Below are 21,630 nucleotides of genomic sequence, written 5' to 3'. Positions count from 1 at the left end.
GTTTACAGAGGTGATCCGTGTCTGTGGGGCCTTTGATCGCCGAAACAATAAAACTCTAAGAATAAGAGGCCTGAGCTATTTTTGCGTCTTTGCACGGTTCTGGCATACACACAGAGAGGAGACTCAGAAGCTGGCGAGTGCTCACCCCATCCCCGCCAGCCTTCCTTACCAAACGTTCATGGGGATGCAGGCTGCAGTAGCTGCTAGACTGCGGAATATGAGAGGAATTGCCCAGCATCCCTCCATAGCCAGGCTGATTCATTCCACTGGAGGAGCTCCAAGGGTCACTGCTGTGATGGCCATCTGGAAAGGACAAAGAAAACCATGGCTCTGCGGAGGCATTCAGCCTTGCCTTTTAGAATAGGGTTTCTTCATATACTTGAAAATAACCTCCTGTTGTGTATTCATCTTTGTCTTGCTTTTCTGATGACATCATACGATAGTCATCACTATCTGTCGCCCACCCCCCGCCCCCCGTGACTTTTTATATTGTCAAACAAACAGAAACATTTAAGTTAGTGTTTTCGGTAAAAATTCAACTGGAAAAGAACGGAACATGGTTCTGTGCAGAATTGTATCATGTCAGCAAGGTGTTTCGTGCTGGAAGAAATCCCTGACCACTGCTCTTAGGAAAGTCATCTAAAAAGTTAAACTGTTCCCAAACTTGGAGGTGAAAATAAAATAGTTGAGACATTACAGAGTTGGCAGGACTGCAAATTTTAAGAGACTACACCGCAATGACTACTGGAAAAGAACAACCCAAATTTAGAAGGTTGGATTTCATTTCTGTGCCATGCGCAACATGGAGAATTAATGTTGGAATTATCTTACAGTCAGTGGGGGAGATATTTTTCAGTCCTAGGTCGTTTTGGAATTTGGTATGTATGCATGTAGCTCTCTTAAATCTTCAGGTGCAATGTGAGTATATGCATGCCTTAATATAGATACAAAAACACGAACAGACTCTGGATTTCATAAATATATGAGGTAACGGAGTTTGAAAATCATACAGAGATATCATTTTAAAGTCTCTTCTAGTGTGCAGGTAATCTTTCATATTAACGGAAGAATAGAGGCAAGCTTAATGATTCCTCCCTGCTGCTGCCCGGCCCTGTGGTTAATATAGATTGCAATTGTTTCATTTTGATTTTGTAAACAAACGTAAGGGCAAGAAACAGTCTGAACCACTGCTAATCTGCCCAACCTCCCCCTTTCCTCAGTAGCTGAGCAGAAATGATTAAGAACCGGATCTACACCAAGACACCAGCTTCATGCTGAATGTATGCAGGTATGCCCTGCTGAAAACAGGCTCATTGCGACAATCACATGACGAAACCACAGTCTTTTTAAACCAGGCAAATTTCATCTGATATTTTATTTCATGAAGTTGTGGGATTTTTTTTTTCACTGAACATTTAAACTCTGAAGTTAGAATTTCAGAACGACTCTGGTTGCAGAGCACAAAGGGAGAGATGGTGGATTTCTTCCTTTAAGAACCATGTAAGTAAATTTATATCTGCAATTTTGACAGCTGTGGGCATGTAACCAAAGATGGAAAGTGGAGGTGAAAATAAGTTTACAATGGTAAATTTAAAATATGCTCATGAAAACCCTTTCCATTACACATCTGCAAAACCACATATTCGCCCACGCCCTGATAGGATCACCTCGCACCTAATCCTAACCCTAACCCAAACCCAGAAGGGACTGATGTGAGGGAGACGGAAATATCAAGCCGCTAATTCTGTGATCACCATGTGGAAACTCAGTGGCTTCAAAAAGCGAACTGGTTTTGGAGGGTGTGCCTGTGTGTATATGTGCATGTATTCATGTGTATGCAGACATGTGCAGGTGCAAAAATATATGTTCATGCATGTGAAGGCCAGTAGTCATTCTTTTGAGAAAATGTCTCCTACTGGGCCTGGAGCTTTCTAGTATGGCTGGCTGGATGCTCAGCAAGATGCAGGGATGCACCTGTCTCTGCCTCCCTAGGGCTGCGTGAGTCAGAGGCATTTGCCATCTATATGGGCGTTAAGGACCCAAACTCAGGACCCGTCTCAACCAGGAAGAACCATCCCCTGTGAGAACTCTCCTGACCCGAAGTTAACATTGCATATACTTTAGATTTCGCATGGAATACTGAAGATTAATATCACCTTAAACTTAAATATGAAGTTCAAGACCACTAACACTTTAAACTGAGTGCGCATCTGACAAATGAATTAGGAATACATATCACTGAATAAGCATTTTCCTGAAATATTCTGACAGCACGATGCATGGTGTGGCAATACACTTAGGATTGTTAACACAGTGTACGCTACTCCACGCAGACTTATAAAAATATGTATTTTACATAAATTATGCTTTTCAGAGTAAATTAATATTTATCACATCCTATGATCTTGGCATAATGTTGTTTTGAAAGAATAGAATTAGATGTGTGCAAATTAATTGTGCTCATCATAAATGTCAACTGAAGATTTTTTTTTGGTATTCATATGCTGAAAAACAAATCTGTTTCCCATAGTTTACGGGGTGTGCTGTGGAAAGGAATTTACTGCTTTAATCTACCTGGCCTCTTTGCTATGTGCACCATTCAAGACAACCTATTTCTCAAACACATTGAGGGATTTTATTCTTCTGTTTATTTTCTTAATTAAAACCTGATTTTTTGACATAAAAAGTCCTTGAGTTGGCAGCATCCGTAGGACACCTTCTCCCATGGTTTGTAGCTGAAAGCAATAAGCCCATTGTCATGGCACAGAATGTACTCAAGTGATTAGCCAATGACCCTTTGAGAGTTACACCTAGGTCAGGTCACAAAGACAGAGGAAACCATGAGCTCAGTAATGTGTGGAACAAATTCTCCCTGATCCCAAGGGACCTGCTGCATTCTGTTTTATAGACTTTCTGGAGAACTTCACATGCAAACCAGCAATCTGAAGGAGCTAACTTGAAAGGGAAAGATGAGTCTCTTCTCATTGCAGTAATTTTGAGTGTGCCCTCTGCAATCTTAGTGAGTCACCAGACCGCTCGGTCCCTTGGTATTACTGCCCAAGTGTGTTATCGCTCCCACGTGTCACTGTGTGTAAAGCAGTGTCCCTTTACTGTGCCAATGTATACCCACGTAAATTACACACATCCAGGCAGAAGGAGTTAGAGTTGTGTATTTACAGGAGTTTAGAAAACTGCACCTTTAACCTCAGGGTATCTTGGGACTAAGACCATCATAGTTTTAAGTATCCTAGATATGGCCCGGATGGAATCGATAACTCCTTCCTCTTAAGAGACCATTTATGAAGTAGCTGGTGTCAGTTTGATGATCCCAGTCTTTTCCAACTAATAGGGAGGAGCGATGTGACCAGAGGCAACAGTATAAGCTCAGGGATACATAACTATTTGCTTTTTTAAAAAATTGATTACAGTGGATAATTAAAAGAACACATAGTCATTATTCACTGTGAAGCTAAAATGTCCCTGCCATGTATTCCTTGTACATGGAATTCAAAATTCTCTTTTACCTTAAATAAATTAGTATGTCATGTTGTATAACATCCCATGTTTCAATGGGTCACTTATTCTTAAATGGAACCCTTATTCTCACATACACATTAGTAAGTGGTTAAAAACATTATAGAGGGCTGGACCCAAGGGGAATCTTTTTCCTCTTGGCTAAGTACAAGATCTCCAAAACATACCCTGAGCTAGATGAGATGTACCTAAACACACATATGTTTGGGAGATGGCAGAGATACTGAAGGCCAACAATCTTGGAAGAGCAGCAAGGCATTTGTTTTATGTGGGACAAAGCAATTTATTTTTAACCCATTAGAGGTCAAAGGACTTTAATGTCAAAGAAAAACCATTCTCGGTAATTTTGACTTAATTAGGTATGGAATTCAATTACTAAGAGGGGAAACACCTCCATCTCCCTCCCCAATGCCCCTGAAACCCTTGTCTATGATTCCATTTCTTTTGCCCTGTGTATAACTCTAATGGCAGGCAAAGAAGGACCTTACCTTGCATGAAGAAGGAGCTAGGGAAAGTGCTGGCCGCTGGTTTGGAGGAAGGATAGCCTGGCGAGTCCCTATTGTAGTCGGCAGTGCTTGCTGAAGGAGCATAGACCTGGGGAAAGAGAACCACATGAGTTCAACTTTCTACATGGATCCAAGAATCTCTACATCCATGATTCGATGAGAAGCTGGCACAAAACATAAAACTGGGATGCTGTTAGAGTCTAAGCCTGATCCAATCCGAGAAGCACTGCCTCCTTTGGATATAGCAGAAAAAAAATTCTGTATATTTGTGTTAACATAAAATCATCAGGTATGAGATTTTCCAGTCCAGGCGAGAACACTGCAAACCGTGTCTAGAGGTAAACACACTCTGCAGGCCAGAGTAGCCCCCGTCTACAGATTCCTTTTGCTTTAAAACACAGATGGCCCACGAGCATGTTCGGGGCAACACAGAAAGTCCTGCACACAGTCTCTCCCAAAGATAGACCAAACCTCTACTTTTCAATTAAAAATTTCACTTGAAATGCAGGAGGGAGGGAAGAGGTAGGCAAAAGGAGGAAAAGAGGAAAGGAGGGAGGAAGAGGTGGAGAAGGAGGGAGAGAGAATGAACACGAACTAGCAATGAGTATATATATCAGGCTATTCCATCCACACACTGTCTGCAGAGATGCATGAAAAAAGGCCATTAAGAGCCTGGATCAACAGAAGGACCACCAACAACCAGTGTGTACACAGGAAGAGGGGCTCTCTCTCTTTTTTCAAGTGCTTATTATATTTGTGTGTACAATAAACTTTAAAAGTGTGCCAAAAACTTAATTTACTTAACATTCGTTTATGAACCCTCCTGAGACTTGGGGAGCTAGAGCCTTATAAAAATAGGCCTCATGTTTTCTTGTTTATGTTTCCTTGAAGCAAGCAGCATCACAGCAAAGCATAAATTCATAAGGTATAGTTTAACTTTAATTGGTTCTCTTCCTTGCCTTTTCTGCTAAATATAATCTTTTTTTTTTCTTTGCTTTTAATTCCCATTTTCCTTTGCTCTAAAAGTTCCTCTCCAGATGGTTGGAAAGACTGAACGGCTCATCCTCTTGATGAAAATGGATACCTTCCTGCCTCCATTTTGAAGCAGGCAGCGGCTCACAAACTTGGCAGTGAGCCTACACTGATATTCACAGGTCACAGTGAGAGGGAGGAAATTCACTAACAAAAAGGCTGCGGCAGGATTACAAAAAAAAAAAAATCCATTTTTTGCCACGTATATCAAACACCCTAGAAATTAGAAATTATATAATTCTCTTAGAACATCCATGACTCATAAAGCTTGAGTATTAATTCCAGGTTTAGGATTTCACAAAGGCTAGGTCCACAGAGACAGATGTGGGAAGTGTGCATCTGTATCCATACATCAAATAAATGCTCCACACGCCCTTGAAAGTCTGGAGGTCCTGGATGTTAAACAAAACAAACCACACCAGAAAGAGCCGTTCATGCTGTGGGCAGCAAGCATGTTTTCACCCTGAGTCCCCGAGGGATTTAAGTCCCATTTTTCATAGTTTTTCAGTTTGTAAATTTTCTCTAACCCTTAAATGTATGGACGGTAATTTATTTCTGTTTCTACAACATTCATAAAAAGGGGCTGGAGGAAGCCCCACATCATTCCTGAAGTGTCTTTAAGAAACAAAGAGTGAACTCTAGGGCAGGGGTCCAGCCTGGGTCTTTCCTGGGAACGAGACAGCCAAAAAACAGGTGGGGTGCTACCGCTGACTCAGAAAGGGCCCAAGCAAAGGTAAAAGGGCGAGAGAATGATACCTTCCAGGAAAAGGGCAAAGCGATCACTAAATCACTGTGTGCAAATGCATTCCAGAATGTGCCTGCACACCACGGCTATGGTATGTTCATATGCCTCAGCCTGACATGCGGCTGGCCCATGAGTCCTAATGTAAGCTGAATGCACTCTGCATTGTTCTCCATGTTTCAGAAATCAATACATAGTTACTGGGGAAAACTGGCCTTTTCATACTATTCTTCTACCTGTGTACAGGAATTAGGTCTTGGAAGATAATTTATAGCTTAATTTTAGTAACTACTCTACCACCACTACTCTTAAACGTGACCAATAAAAATACCAAAACCATTTGATCTATGAAATTATTTCAGACATTTGGGAAAAGATAAGAATTTCTATCATTATTTTAGTTCTATAAAAGAAAGCTACTTTGACTCTGAATTATGAATAAATTAAAATACCTAAGGGTAAGATTGTTTAGACAAATTCTTCAATATTGCCTGCTTGTGAAAGAGCATCTACAAGATAAAAATATTTTAGCACACACTTCAATGTGTAATTTATGATTTCCTAACTCTATAGTCAATTGGAGACTTTGATTGTTTGTTCTGGACTTTTTGAGACAGCGTTTCTCTATTATGTAGTCCTGTCTGTCCTGGGATCCGGTATGTATGGGCCTTGAACACACAGCTATCTGCCTGCCTCTGCCTTCTAAATGCTGAGACTCAAGGCTCTTGGTGTGGTGCCAGCACACCACGTGGGGATTATTAATACAAGGTGAAAATTCCTGTTAACTAGAAAAAGTGCACATTTTATGCTATTTCAGGGCAATTTCTGTGTATCTTCCATAACACAGAGTCATTCAGAGAGCAACTTAGATGCCTGCCACTCATTTTCCCTTTAGATGCTGTGTTTTTCTCTCCTTACATGTCACTTTAAGGCAAATGGTTTTTATTTTTGTTGATATAAGTGAATTCTGCATAGATATGTTTTTGGAAAATTGAAGAGACCAACGGATGTATTTTCTTCAACTTGCCACATTTTATTTATTTACTAATAGCTGACTAATGTAGGTGCTGGAGATGGGATGGAAGCTGTGGAACAGCCTCAGGAAACATTCTACCACCCAGCCACACGCCAGCCACCCGCCCCCCATGAGGAAAAGCATGAATTTTAACATCCAGAAAATTCAAAATGGAAGTTCAAGGAACTGTTTCAATATGTGGAACTTGTTAGTGCTACACAATTAATTAGTTATTCTTTATTTTTCATCATTTGATAGACACTGTCATTTAAAATTGTACTGAAGGTAAGAGAGGATATTTACATAAATAGCAATAATAATGTTCACACTACCTTTAATATTTCAAATTTCAATGACAGTGACAGTCTACTTTAGTTGATTATGTTGTCAGTTTCTCAGTTCCAAGTGGTCTATGTGGTATTTCCCATAAACTGTTTTATAATGATATTATTTCCACTAAGTCCTCATATATGTACCACTTTATTATTTTTCAAGGTCTACAGTAAGATTACTTACCTAACTGGAATTGTTTTTAACAAGATATATCAGGAAATTAGGTTAAAAAAATCAGCCCAATTTGAAAGGAAAACTCCAACATCATTGCAATATATTTAAGTGACCCCAATAAGAAGAAAAAGAAAATATCACGAGAAACAAAGGCCCATACTTCCCTAGAAAGATAACTTAGATCAAAATGGATACTGGACTCTGACCTTCCCCATAAAGGGAAGGAAGTGTGAAATATTGCCAAATTGGATCAGGGAATGTTTGCTGAAGCCAACGGGACATCACCCTTCCACTCAAATCATTTGTTGAGAAGAAGCCTCCTGGAAAATTCATAATATAATATATTTTGCATCAAAGGTTGGTATCACCATCTTTGCTGTCATAATTGTGAATTTAAAGTAAAATCACAGAAGCCGTAAGCTTAACAAAATTGTCTAGATAACATTAAACCACAGATTGATGGAAGTATAAAAATAATTTTATTTTACAGATAGACTTTCTATTGTAGCCATGTGGAGATGGCACACACCTTTAATCCCAGTACTGGGGAGTCAGAGGCAGGTGGATCTGAGTTCAAGGCCAGCCAGCCTGGTCTACAGAGTGAGTTCCAGGACAATCAGGGCTACACAGAGAAACCCTGTCTCAAAAGACTGAAACGGGTGGGGGTGGGGGGAAAATTTCTATTCTGAGACCTACGGTAGGCACATTTGCTGCACCCAAGGACCCTTTCGAGCCACCAAGAAAATGATATAAGTTTTTCTGACATTATAAAAAAGGATCAAGCAGGAATGCCCACCCACAAGCCGAGTGGAGTAAGTGTGTTCCCTAATCTTCCCTCTCTTGGCCTATGGATTTCCCTCAGGAGGATTTAAACATAACAAAGGTTAGATTGCTCAGGATTTCTGCAGAGCAGTGTTTGTGGTACAAGTTCACAATTTCATTCTTTTAACCTCCCCGTCTCCAGGATCCTCCCTCTACAGTGGGAGCCACGGGACCTACTCTGCAAGCTTGAGCGAAGTAAATGGTGCTGTGGGTGTAAAGTAACTAGAATGGATCCTGACACACTGTGAACATGTAAAAAAAAATTATCAACCACTGTGTTCAGGTCTTGTCGTGATTTTTATTAAGCCTACAAATGCAATTTAGAAAAGTTTGCCTTTTCCCCATTAAAAATCTGCTAAGCAACAATAAGGCAGAGAAAGTAGAACTGAGCATCAAAGTCTATATACTATTAAAACCAATTCTTCCTTCTCTTTTAAAAAATTTTAATGGTTTATTTTTATTTTATGTGCTGTGATGTTTTGCCTGCATAGGTGTCTGTGTGAGGGTATCGGATCTCCCGGAACTAGAGTTACAGACAGTTGTGAGCACCCTGTGGGTGCTGGAAATTGAACCCGGTCCCCTGAAGGAACCACTAGTGTTCTTAAATGCAGACCCAACTCTCCAGTCCCCAATTCTTTCTTCTTGAAGATGAGACATTCTTTATTTACACATTTCATTTATTTTCATATATTTTGAATTAGATCTTATTTATTTCCATATATTTTAAATTATAATAAAATGACATTATTTTTCTCTTGCCCTTTTTTCCCTCCAGACCCTCCCATGCCCCCACTCTCAAACTGATACTCTTTATTATAGCCGCATGTACATACATGCATATGCAAGAATATGTATACATGTATTCATGCATGTATGAATATGAAAACACAAGCCAAAGGTCTGTTTTTGCTGTCTCTGTGTAGGATAAGACATTCTTAACTATCAACTTGAGTTTGACTTTTATGAGAGTTTACAGAAAGTCTTGGGGATCCCATTAGTCTTTTTTCATCTATACCAGTTTTATTTGCATATTACAAGGCATGCTATGGTAAGACCATGCATATGATAAGCAACGTGCTTCCTGTAAGGGAACTCTAACTCAGAAGAGCAGAGAGAAATGGCTTCAGACCATGTAAAATAAGGGTCGGTGGTCACCATATTTTATAGAAGGTCTTCACTGCCCCTTCATGTTACCACCCACTCGTGATTATGCAAGTGCAATGAGCATATGCAATTTCCAAAGAAAACTGTAATAGCTGAAACCGCGTGAGGCGATAACAGAAACAGCAGGAGAGTTCCAGATTCTTACGGAGCGTTACCGTACTATCCACAACGAATGGAAAAATACCACATGAAAGTAGTGCCACAGATGTCCACTCAGAGCTCAGACCTTGGGAGATTTTACACATGGTCTCAACTGGGGTCTGTTGGCCTCCACATGGCCTTTGAAGCCTTACAGCTGACCAACTCATCACTCAACAACAAGGTAGACTCTCAGTTTTTCCACTCTTTCAAGGACCCAGGTCTCAGCTAGAAGAAAGAACAGCTCGTAGACAGGACTGTGTGTATATTCACAAGAACAGCTCGTAGACAGGACTGTGTGTATATTCACAAGAACGAGACAGCCAATGTTAAGTTCTACGGGACCGAGTTAAAGTAAAATTGTCAGCTAAGCTGACACACAGATAAGGAAGAGGAAAATGTTCATGGAGAACCAGCCTCTGAACTAGATATGCATAGGCTTGGAAGGTTCTGTAATTACTCAGATCTGGACTGGACTCACAGGGTTCAAATTTCCACTCTCAGAATTCATTATGAAGATACGACAAAACAATTTACCTCTTGGGGCTTGCTTTCCTTGCTTGTCCAATGGGGCGATTCTCACCATAATGATGAGTGATATCATGCCAATCACACTCCCTAATCAATCACAGGCACTCAATAAATGCACAAAATTTATACTTTGCCAGAAACTTACTCATTGCTTCCCAACAATGTCTCGAAAAGTGTTGTCGGATATGGTTGTCACTAGTAACTGGGGGTTATTTCAACTGAACTTACTGAAAATGAAACAGTTTTGAGTTGTCAGTCATGTTGGCCATGTTTCAGAAGCTCAAGAGCCACAGGCAGCCATTGGTCACCATGCTGGTCAGCATGAGCACAGAACTGCTTATACGTAAAGCATCCTGCCAGACAGTGCTAGGGTGGAGACGAGACCTTCCATAAGGAGAGACTGGGTATGTTGCCATCCAGCATAAGAACTTTTGCCTCAGCAACAACAGCTTAGCTCTGTCTCGTTTTCCCCCAGAAAGGAGGATCTGTTTTGCCAAGATGGTGGGAGAGACAACTCCAGGTAACCCCAATACAGCGCTTACAGCTGACATACAACCAATGTCCACCTGATGAAATGGCAGAGAGTTCCATCTACTTTTTATTTTATTTTTATTTTATTTTATTTTATTTCTTTTTATTTTAAAGTCCTATGTAGCATTACAAATTTGAGACTTTTTTTTCTTTAATAGCCATCTACTAAAATGACTGAAAACTATATACCAAGGAGGAGGAGCTATGAGCCCCGATCTCTGTCTATGTTGGAAATGAAACTCATGAGCTGCAAGTTCATTTTTGGTCACTACTGGTTCTAACAAAGGGATGAGAGCTAGACATGGCTCTTTCACCCTGCTTTTGGTTTTGAACAGTAAAAGACTTCTGGCCAGTTTTCTTGTTATCTATCTTGTTAAGACTAGATCCCTTATTCTTTATTTTCCGGTTTTACTATATTGAATTCCTGAAGACAATCTATCTTTTTCTATGAGTTTTACAGAGGTTCCCCTTTTCTTGGCATGTCACCTCTGCACCTGCCATCCTCTGTTGCACTTCCTGGGTTCATGCTTTCGAAGCTCAAATGAACTCAACCTCATTTTGCAAAATAGGCAGAAGTTTGAGGATTTGCCCAGGCGTGTAAATAGTGAGCCAACTCTGCCCATCCTCAGTATCCTCTCCCAAAGTCTATTCTAACGTCTGGATTTAAGGACTTGAAATGGCCACCAAATGGAAAGTTAACAGGTTCAAACAGTTCAGTCACATGGCCTAAGATGAAAATGAAGTTAATCACGCTCAGAGATACACAAGAGCCCAAGACCCGAGCCGAGAGCAAACTTCAGGAATTGCACCCCTCCAACTGATATATTCTCAGTCTGTAGTGCAAAGTCAAGGAAAATTGAATGATGAAGAGAGGAGGGCTCTTCCTTGACATCCAAGTGATGGTTAATGACCAGACTGTGATATGATTGAAGTAGTCACATTTGGAGGCGCAAACAACAGTGCCTACAAGTCTCTACTGACACACAGAGACATGCCCCTTACAAATGGAAAGACAGCCACAGGCACCAGATGATGAATTTGTGGACATTTCACTTCTAACTAAAGCCCATGAAATTTTCAAAGGAATTAATCAAATAGTTCTAAGTGTTCTAAATTGGTTCACAATGAGATTTTATTTCTCAAACTATTTTTATTGTCATTCTGGGACTCACATGAGGGTGGGTAGGTCATGGGAGAGTATTTCATGACTTTTCAAACATACATGAAACTCACCGATTATGTGTGAGTCATCTATATTTTATTGCTACTAACAGAACAATATTTTCTTTCCATTCTACCAGGTTACATCACAAAAAATATGAGAAAATATGAGAAAGAGAATACATATATATATATATTCCCAAAAAAGTTCTGTGAACTTGTCATATATTTAGAATAAATTCCCACAAACACATATCCACACATCCTGTCATAAACACCACATATCAATTTCCTCTTCCAAACAGTAGCTGACTCCTGCTTATCCATTCTTGAGTAGTGAAACTTGAAGCTAAATCCGTTAAGTTAGTTTCAACCAGTAGATTTTTTTTTCCTCACTAAGCAAATTTCCAGGTTTCTGTTAAGAAGCAAAAGAATTGTCAGTGGTTCTATCCCTTCCATGCTTGTGTCTTTGTTAGTCAAATGACAAGTGAAAAATATCAAGAGGATGAAGAAGGCCAAAGGAGAGAAAGGGGAGCCTTAGTAATGTTCAGATTGCAGGCGGGCAGGCGTCAGCCAGTGTCCTCCTTTCCCATAGCCTGCTAGGAGCTCTGTGACAACACTGGAGACAGTGCCCTTGATGCTAATGCACGTGCCTTCCAGTAACAAAGCCCACCAGTCGCTGCAGAAAACCTGGTGTAAGTTACAGCCCCGCATCTCTGTCTTATCATTTCCTCTCTCCAAATAAAAAGACAAGGCTATTGCCTCTACTTTCTTTCCCATAGATAACTTCTGAATATTTCCTCAAACCTCTGACTCCCTTTCCAAATTGATTTAAATGAGCTGGGTGCAGCCTTTGTAGAGATGTACGGGGGGAGGGGAGAGGGGGTGCACATAGGCGCCAATAAAACCTCCGCTTTCCTCAATAAAGAAGCACATTTAAGACAGAACTGTAACTGCTGAGTGGTCACATTGCACCTTAGATGTTTACAAGAGCCAGTTCAGAAAACATTTTCTAAGTGGAGTCACTGAAATCCCAAGACAGTAAAATGGCCAGGAGAGACCGAATAGATTCTCTCTGTTATGACATCACATACACAATTGGGATTCTGAGCTCTTGACATATACTACACTATTGAAATCTCACACCCACCCTCCATAAGACAGCTAGGGGGGTATCAAAGAGAAATAAAGGAAAGCAATTAATAATGATGTCCCAACTTGGCACACCTTTCCATAACTGTAAAGAGACCCATTACCAAGGTCTGTGAGGATGCAAGTTCTTGTCATGACGGACAGGGCCAACTGATGACAATATACACTGCTAACATATTACTTTTGATAGGTCAGGCATAGGTCCAGCCATATTATGTGTTTAACTTTTTTCTTTCCCTTAGCCCATTGTTAGATTAACATTGCATTTCCACAGATTAAGACCCCAAGGCACACAGAGTTTACATAACTAAAGAGCTCAACTAAGTGGCAAGTTTGAGATTAAGAATCATGAAGTCCCATATCAAACTTGATCTCTTAAGTATTACGATGGCAAGTTTTGATGGCTATGCATACTCCAAAATGACTGAAGATGGGCTCCTACCAAACGTTTTCCAAAGTCCTGGTTGGATCATTTAGGAACCATGACCCCAGCAGTAAGACATCCACTTTGTCCAAAAAGGACACAGGTGTGGCGTTCATGGGGGCTGCTGCAAGAAACAGGATTTTTCAGAATGTGGTTTCACTAAGGAAGAGAAGGTATCCATAGAGAGTTGTTTGTTGTTTCTGGAGACACAAAGTGATACAAACCATCTGCTAAGAGTTCCATGGGATTCGGGGATGAAAATAACTCAGGACTAAACACAAGAACAATAAGAAGAGAAAACAGTATCACCTGTGCGCTAAATACAGAGCGGACACAGCCTTATCTGTGTGGGCTAGCCTCTAGCTCCAAGACTTCATTTCATTTTCACAACTGCAGTTCTCTTGCGCTCAGCATTAACTGAGCAGATGCCATATGTTTGCTATTGCATTCAACTTGGTATATCACAGCAAGGTCCACTCTCAACATCGTGAGCACCTTGGCCTGAACTTCAAGGGCCTTAGACAAACCAAGCTACTCCTTGCTAAAGGTCTCTGTAAACACTGACTTGCACCAACCTGGGACCAGCTGAAATCTGACTTCTTAGTAGTTCTGTCCTTATGTCACCCATTTCCACAGAAGTTGGCTTCATCACAGGCTCGGGGTTGGCACAGAGAAAATACTGTAAATGCTAAGTACACCACAACTCCTTAATATGCTCTCGAAACCTAACTAAGTTGTTACCCAACTTTTAGTGATGGATGCTCATCAGCAAATTAAAGATAATGTTCAGAAGAGCCTTTTGCATGACCACAACAACTTTTCATCACTCTGGTTATTTTAAGTCCTCAAGAGCTATAATTCTATCACAGGTTCTATCTTTATTTACACTAATCACAACAGATTCTGATCTTCAGGTATATATAACAGATTATCTCCTATCTCAATGCTTTCTTCACCTTCGGCAGCCAAATGGTATTTTTATGATGACAAGAACTGCTCAATTAGGAGGTGTTGAAACATCAAAGTAGTGTGTGTTGTATCTGCCAATAAATAGCTCCATGACCTCGAGAGATACTGTTTTCTCAGTTAAATAAGGGCTCCAAATTTGCAAGAAAGCAATTTCTATGACTCTACACTAATGATAGGAATGAACTCTAACTCCAGTGCTGATTATTGCTGTTATCCTGTACTGTAGTGGCCTACAAGAAGTCGTTCTAAGGCTGTCTAGTTTACCTGGTCACAGAAAAAAAGAAGATTAAGAGCAATATTGTTTATTAAAAGGCAGATACGTTTGCATGCATGTATGAGAGTATAGTGCCTACCACAGAGGTTCAAATATCACTAAATACAGTGAAGGAAGCATGAATAAAGCATTACAGACAAGATACATAGAGAGTGAGAATATTAAAACAACATAGGGAAAGATATGTATTCGTTGGTTCCACCAGGATAAATCTTAATGATTCCACGTTTCACTGTATTTATTGCTGGGAAGCAATACTACAGTTCCTTAGAAAGGACTTGAGGAAGTTGGTGAAGTTATGAAGAACCAACAGTGTACCCAGAAGGTTGTGTAGAAAAGAACATGTTCATGATTTTATAATTTGACCTTGTGGAATTCTAAATGAGTTATCTCTACTTCTCCAAACCCAAATGTCTTCAGTTGTTGTGCTTGTATACAGTAAACACAAACAGGCACCAATTCCAAATGCTTGTCAGGAAGGGAGGAGAGGCATTCAGAAAGTTGTTCTAAATAAAAACAGATGATAACAATTTCAGGAGTAGAGACCCAAGAAATAAGGGCAGAATTGGACTCCACGGGAAATTGAGAAGATGAGAACAGGTGGAGCCACCGTGACCTGTAGTAGTTATATACTTTGACATTTAACTTAATCGCATAAAAGGAAATTTCGTTAAATTCTGTGACTGATCCATTGTTCAGGGTTGAAACTATTCAAGACTTATTATTTTTCACAATGATTCTGAGATTAACTGTCTATCCAAGTGTTCGATCATCCTATACATATTGTATCATTAGGAGAAAGCAGGCAAGAGGAAGATTAAGTATCTAAACATCCCTGTCGTCATCTAACTAAATGAGGTTAGGAACTGGAACACATCCTATGTCTTTTCAGTCCAAAGTCCAGGTCAGAAGAGACAGCCCTTAAGCCAAATAGCCTTACAAATCACCAATGGTCTAAGCAACCTGAAGGTCACCTTTCAGGTCAGTAAATGATGTTTACTGATGGCAAGTGGAATTTCTAGCAAACTCTAGGCTGTGCTTTGAAACATCAAATTTAGCACTGGTGCTTCAAACAGATGCTTTCCTCTCTCATGTACCAAGAGAGCTGTAATGAACACTGCGTCTCCAATCTGCTAGAGTTCTGAACAGCCATGGTACACTGCAAAATTATTACCCCATCTCCCCTTTCACTGAGCTGAAAAAAATGTAGGAATTATCTCTTTTCTGTTAAAACATATGGCCTTAAGTACTTTCAATGGAAAACAAAGGCATGAAATAATTACCAAATGTAGGCCTCTGTGGCACAGATTGAAATGAAAAAAAAAATGGTATGCAAATTGTCAACAAGCCAATCAGCTTCCTCTCTGCTATTCACGTCGGTGCCCACCTCTCCTCCACACTCAGGGAAAACTTTAGGTAAAGTCAACCAGTCATAGCTCCCTGGTTTCACTCAGAGCAGAGCTTCTAGCTAGCACAAGGCTAGAAGTTTCTGGATGTACAAAAGAAATATGGAGAAACTACATTCAATAACAACAGTTATTTCAAAACTTCTTCAAGGAAATGAGGGATTAAGAAGAACCTTGTATTTCTGACAAGTGACCATGCAATAGAAAACTAAGTAGTCAATAATAATTAGTTTGTGTCTTCAGGCATATTCAAAACATAATTAAGTTGGCTTTCTTTAATAGTGAAATTCTAGGTATTTTTTCATATGATAAATTTTTTCTTAATTTTGGAGACAAACAGTTCAACCATTTACTACCAGCTATCTTAATAATATTTTGGAATAAGGTCAGTATAAATATATGTAAACAATACCAATTTCTTTAATAATGCAATTATAGTAATTATGTTCCTTTGATGTCTGAGAAATGTAACTTTTAATAAGCCTCTTTGTTTAATAATCTTGGATTTTCAAAACAGAAATGTCAAACCCAGATGGTTTCTTAATATGGATAAAAGGGGAACAGTTTAAAAAGTTCAATCTTTGTTCATATAATTAGCAAAGAATAGATTTTCTCTTTGGAACTTCCTAATCAATAGTCAGATAGATAAAGAAAAAGAAAATTGATATGCATATATGGTATAGATAGTCTGTGTATATGGTAACATAAAAGTCAGAAGTTTATGAAATATGGGCAGAAGGCTAGAAAATAGCTGTATAATGGCTGGGATGTTCCATTGGGATCATGAAAGTGTTTGGAAACTAATCAGACGCCATGATGGCTCAGCATCCTGAATATACTAAATAAGCCTGAATTGCTCAGTTTGTACTGGTTAATTTTACCTTAACTAAAAATCAATCAACAAAACAAACAAATATAAACTAAAACAGCACATACCAGGTCTTAATTCACATCCTGTCCCGAGGAAATGACTTCAGACCCATATATAGTGAAGACTTACGTGTAGGGAGACAGATTGTGGACCGCAGCTCTAGAGTGCTCAGCTCTACTGTAATTTTCTAGACAGACCATTAGGTAGCTAGTGTAGTTAGTCTGAGGAACAGAGGCTGCCATCTCAATGAAATGCAAACTGCCCTCCTGCCCAAGCCACTCACAGTCTTTGTCAGCAGGATTAATATTCTCCCTTTCTACAGAAACAAGCGTGTGCTTGTTTCATGACAGGTCTTAGGTCAGTCCCTCAGCTACGAGGATTGGCCACTGTAAGCAGGAGACCTTTCTAGGTTTGGCTGTGTCACTAATGAATTGAACATGGGCAGGCGATCCACTCTGTTGTACGACGTTCATTGGAGAATAGGACCACGCTACAAGGTCAGATCTCAGGGTGTCTTGTTTGCAGAGCCTGCCCGCAGACAATAGTTTTGACAGTTTTCTTTACAGCAGACTGCTGGATATGTAGGCAACTTACTCCTCTCTTTTTTCTGACAAGCCCAGGGAGTAATGGGTATTTGTGTGTGATGTCAGAAACGATATGGACCAAATCACCTTCTGACAAAGGCCATTTCAATAACGTTAATGGAAGGTTTTTCAAGCTTGCCTTTCCTTTTAGAAATGTGTATCTTTTGTGAATTACTCTGGTCTTATCTTCCAAAGAAGACAATGGCCCTGCCCTTGATGGTCATTTTAGAGGCTACACTGTAAAGAAGACAATGGCCCTGCCCTTGATGGTCATTTTAGAAGCTACACTGTAAAGCATGACCAGAGCAAAGTTCTTCCTAGAGTAGAGAGCCAATAGAATGTACCAAATAAATGAGGAACAGAAGCAGAGAGAGGGAAAACAAGCCTTCTCCACCCCAATGTTTACTCATCAGATTACCAATTGTTAAGGACCTTCCCAGAATCTTTCATGTGTCAAAAAGTGCCCTCAGAATCAAGAATGGGATTTCTTAGAGGATGGCAGGTAAGAACAGATAGAGGCAGCACAGCTGGAAAGAAATTAGACTGACGTTGTACAGTTACCCCAGACCAATGTGCAAAGTTTCTCAAGGCTTCCACCACAGTAGGGTCTCTGAATCTGCCTTACTATGTTTGGGCAGGGAAACTCAGTTTTCACATCCCATATTCTCAAAATAAGGTTGCACGAAGTTACAACAAATCACAAGCTGCAATCACTTGAATTTACCTGCTCTAATCCAATCTGAAACTAACCCAGAGCCATAAGCTAGGGAAGCAATGTATCACTTTGGGGGTGTAGAATTAGGGCTCACAGATAAGAAGACAGCAAACAACAGAACTCTTAGCTGCATGTGTCCCCTAATACAGTTCTCCCTTCCCCTTCGATGCTTCCAGGGATTCCCCTGCCCCCAGCTGGTTGGACTGGACCAATCATTTTGCCATTTACACATGTTCTACTTTCCTGGCAGTCTTCATTTTACCCCAATATATTTGATGCCATTGGGGTGAATAATCCTTCTTCTTTGTTTCCTAGTAAACAAGATGCCAGGTGGTTATCTTCCAGTGCCTATTCTTGGATTTTGCTGCCTTGATTCCCATTTAAAGTTCATTCCTACAAATGTGGGAAAGGTCGCCTCATGTATCTTTTTTCTGCAGCCTGAGATTCCTGATCAGTGTTAGTAGAGTACACTCAAGATGTCTATTGACTTTCTTCTGTCCAGCTTGTGCAGTGATTATCTAACACTTGCCCATACTAGACATGATATGAATATCGGTGGGATGGCTTAGTTGTCCTGCAAGGCTTCTAGCCACTCCCAGAATAAAGAACGAGGAAAGATACATTAAAGTGTGTTTTTAAAGCAACCAAAATAAGTCGTCCCTAAATAGGACAGATGAAATCTACTGCCTCCTTCTAACTTCAAACTGATAATCTCCAGTGAGAAAGCTAGTCCACAGAGCAGATACAGGATTTCAGCCAAGTGCATGTCAGAGATGTACAGTTGGTGGAAGGAGCCTGAAACTCTGGCTATTTTTGTTCCCTAAATTCCCTGTGTTCTGCTCCTGTACTTAAAGCCAGATGCTGAAGAACACAATATCAAGGAGAGAGGATACAAAGGCTCTGAGGATTCTGCAATTGTCCCAGGATTTAGAGTCCCTAATGTTAGGTCTGTTGAGAGCATTGCATGCGAGAGAACAAATCTTGCACTTCCTGTATCTCTTAGGAGCTCAGGAGTGAGAGAGAGTGGAGACTCGGCCAGGGTCTGGGATTGGTGATGCACTACCCATCTTCTAGGATAGAACAGTTGAACCACAGTACGGTTCATGCTCCGCCATTTTGACTACAACTGGGTTTTGGCTTCTGTTTAACCAGAAAGTTGACATTGGTGCTAGTTTCCTAAAAATGATGTTTTTCTTCTGCTATGTGTCAGTTCCATCAGAGAGGGCCAGCTCAACGTGACTGTTCTTAAGGTGACATGATCTCTGGTGCTTTCTAAAATAGTCTGATGTAAACCAACTGGGTGAGAAAATGCTAAGATTTTCATTTCCTTGAAACGTGATGCTATTTTTGAGCTTCTAATTGGAAAAAAAATTAAACTGCAAGCAATTAAGTGTGGAGGAGTGGACCAAAGGTGGCTCATATTTGGGCATATGGTAAATTGATTTGCCATTGAACTGGGAGGCTAATATTAGGCATGGGTGAGCCAAGCCATGTTTTGTGTTTGTTCAATGTCTCATACTATTTTTTCAAATGTCATGGGCTCAGCAAAACCCAAAACACATTTTCTCAGCACTTCTCCCTTTTTCAACCCATGTGTATTTTGAGAGAAGTTTAATTCATATGTTTCTGATTTATTTACATGCAAGTCATCAGAATGTTGTTTTGTACTAGCTATTTGATGTCCAGGACGCCTGTTGAGCTTTTCCTTTGAGGTTTTCTCTCCCCGCCCCAGGATCAGGAAGCAATGATTTGCAAATAGTAAAAAAGCTAGGGGAAAAAAAAAGTGCTCATCAGATTCCCCAAAATTCCTCCTCAAAGGTTCAGATTGTGTTCAAAACACAGATAGTATGAAGTCTGAGTACGAGTCTAACTTGGCAGATGTAAGTTGGTGTTCCTAATTGACATGGTCCTTGAAGTTACTGATCTCTTCCTTGTGTCTCCATGGAAGTGCATACTTGCAGTGGATGGCTACCATGAACAGATCCTAAGAAACAGAACGGACTCGAGCATTGGTGGGCGGGTGACTGCGTACATTCAAAAGCATTCATACCCTGTGAATCTTTCTCCATTTACTAATACCTAGAATCTAATCAATCAATCAATCAATCATCAATCAATAAACTACCCAACCAAAGAATCTTCTTCTTAGAGTTTGAAAGGATGGACAGAATTTGAAGACTACTAAGTAGCCTTCCCCAAGGCAGCCTTTTCTTCTCCTTTAAGAAGGATGAAACACGTGAGGAGAATTTCATCTTTTAACATCACCCATGTTCCCCCCAAAACTGATCACTGGGGTGAGCTTTTATAAATTCACATCAGATTTTAAGCGCTGTTGATAGTTATTTTGGTTGTTCACTTTTAAAAGAATTATATATAAAAGCAGGCTGTTTCCTTGGTAAGTTTTCCTAAATTTCAGACTGAATACTGAATTAATATTGGGCAAGAAGCAGAGAAGCAGTCTTGAATGGTACCTTCTGCCTCTGTAGTTTTCTTACACACACAAGGACACACTTCCCATCAGACTGTGGCTTCTGGATGGGTAGGCAGATTAGCAATGTGGGTAATCTGAGGAATCCTTGAGAGAATTTTATATATAACCCCCTTCAAGGTGGCGATATCTCTCTTCGAGAAAGCTCTTTCCCATTTTCCATTTCAAAACCAGAATGGTGTTGGGACTGAGAAGATTCAAAATGTCTTTTCAAATCAAGTCTCTCTCTGGCACAGCTGTTGTTAAGTGACCTGGCATGGTGCAAGTCAAACCAGCAATCCATGCACAGATCTGTTGCAGAAATGAGCCACTGGAGCTTTCAGGAAAATAGTGTGTGTGTGTGTGTGTGTGTGTGTGTGTGTGTGTGTGTGTGTGTGGTGTATCTGTGTATACAGAATATATATGTGTATACACACACACACACGTTGTTAGTGTTCTTATTGTTTTGTCTCCACATCAGCCTTCTTAATGCAACTCTCCCAAAGAAGCTAATATGACACAAAAACCACGTAGAAGTGCTTAATCTTTATGTATGTGTACACTGAACCAGTCAAAAATCCAAAGAGCAGCTTTTAAAGCATGTGATTGGGACCAGAGTAACTCAACTAATTGCTAGTTGCTTTAAATGCACACATTTCTGATCACTTATTCATATGAAAGATTACAAGATGTCAAAACTACTACCATTATCAAAGTCCTAAGAATGTAGTCATTTAAAAAAGCAAGAATAGACTTCCACACAGCAAAGAAGTTGGCTTAGGCAAATACCTGAAAACATTAATAACCATTGGAACAATATGCTTGCTCTTCTCTGCGGAACCCAATATATAGAAATCTCTATCCCAGTCAGGTTCATGACCTTTTAATAGACATAGCTAAGTTTTGTCATGCAAAGCTGGTCTAGAGAACAAACAATCTGGAACCTCACCTATTTCCTTTCCTTCATTCCTTCCTTTCTTCATTTCTTTCTTTCTTTTTTCTTTTTTGAAATAGGATCTTACTGTGTAACCCTGGGACTCAATAAGCAGACTAGGCTGGCCTCGAACTCACAGAAAACTGCTTCT

At 40.0% G+C, this 21,630-nt stretch overlaps 1 protein-coding gene across 9 annotated transcripts in view; it reads right to left on the bottom strand.

Annotated features, from left to right (window-relative positions):
* Nucleotides 1–21,630, bottom strand: part of Tcf4 (transcription factor 4) — a 338,712-nt gene that overhangs the window by 45,585 nt on the left and 271,497 nt on the right. For all 9 annotated transcript variants that reach the window (XM_026783458.1, XM_026783457.1, XM_026783461.1 and 6 more), the window contains 2 exons: nt 4,023–4,128; nt 170–303 (listed from right to left, as the gene is read on the bottom strand). In XM_026783458.1, coding sequence (XP_026639259.1) covers nt 170–303; nt 4,023–4,128 — 240 coding nt within the window. The remainder of the gene's footprint in view (nt 1–169; nt 304–4,022; nt 4,129–21,630) is intronic.

This window comes from Microtus ochrogaster, chromosome 18 (genome assembly GCF_000317375.1).
Source record: "Microtus ochrogaster isolate Prairie Vole_2 chromosome 18, MicOch1.0, whole genome shotgun sequence".
Taxonomy (NCBI): Eukaryota; Metazoa; Chordata; class Mammalia; order Rodentia; family Cricetidae; genus Microtus; species Microtus ochrogaster.
The sequence above is the reverse complement of the archived record's forward strand: the minus strand, read 5'-3'. Positions and strand labels throughout refer to the sequence as shown.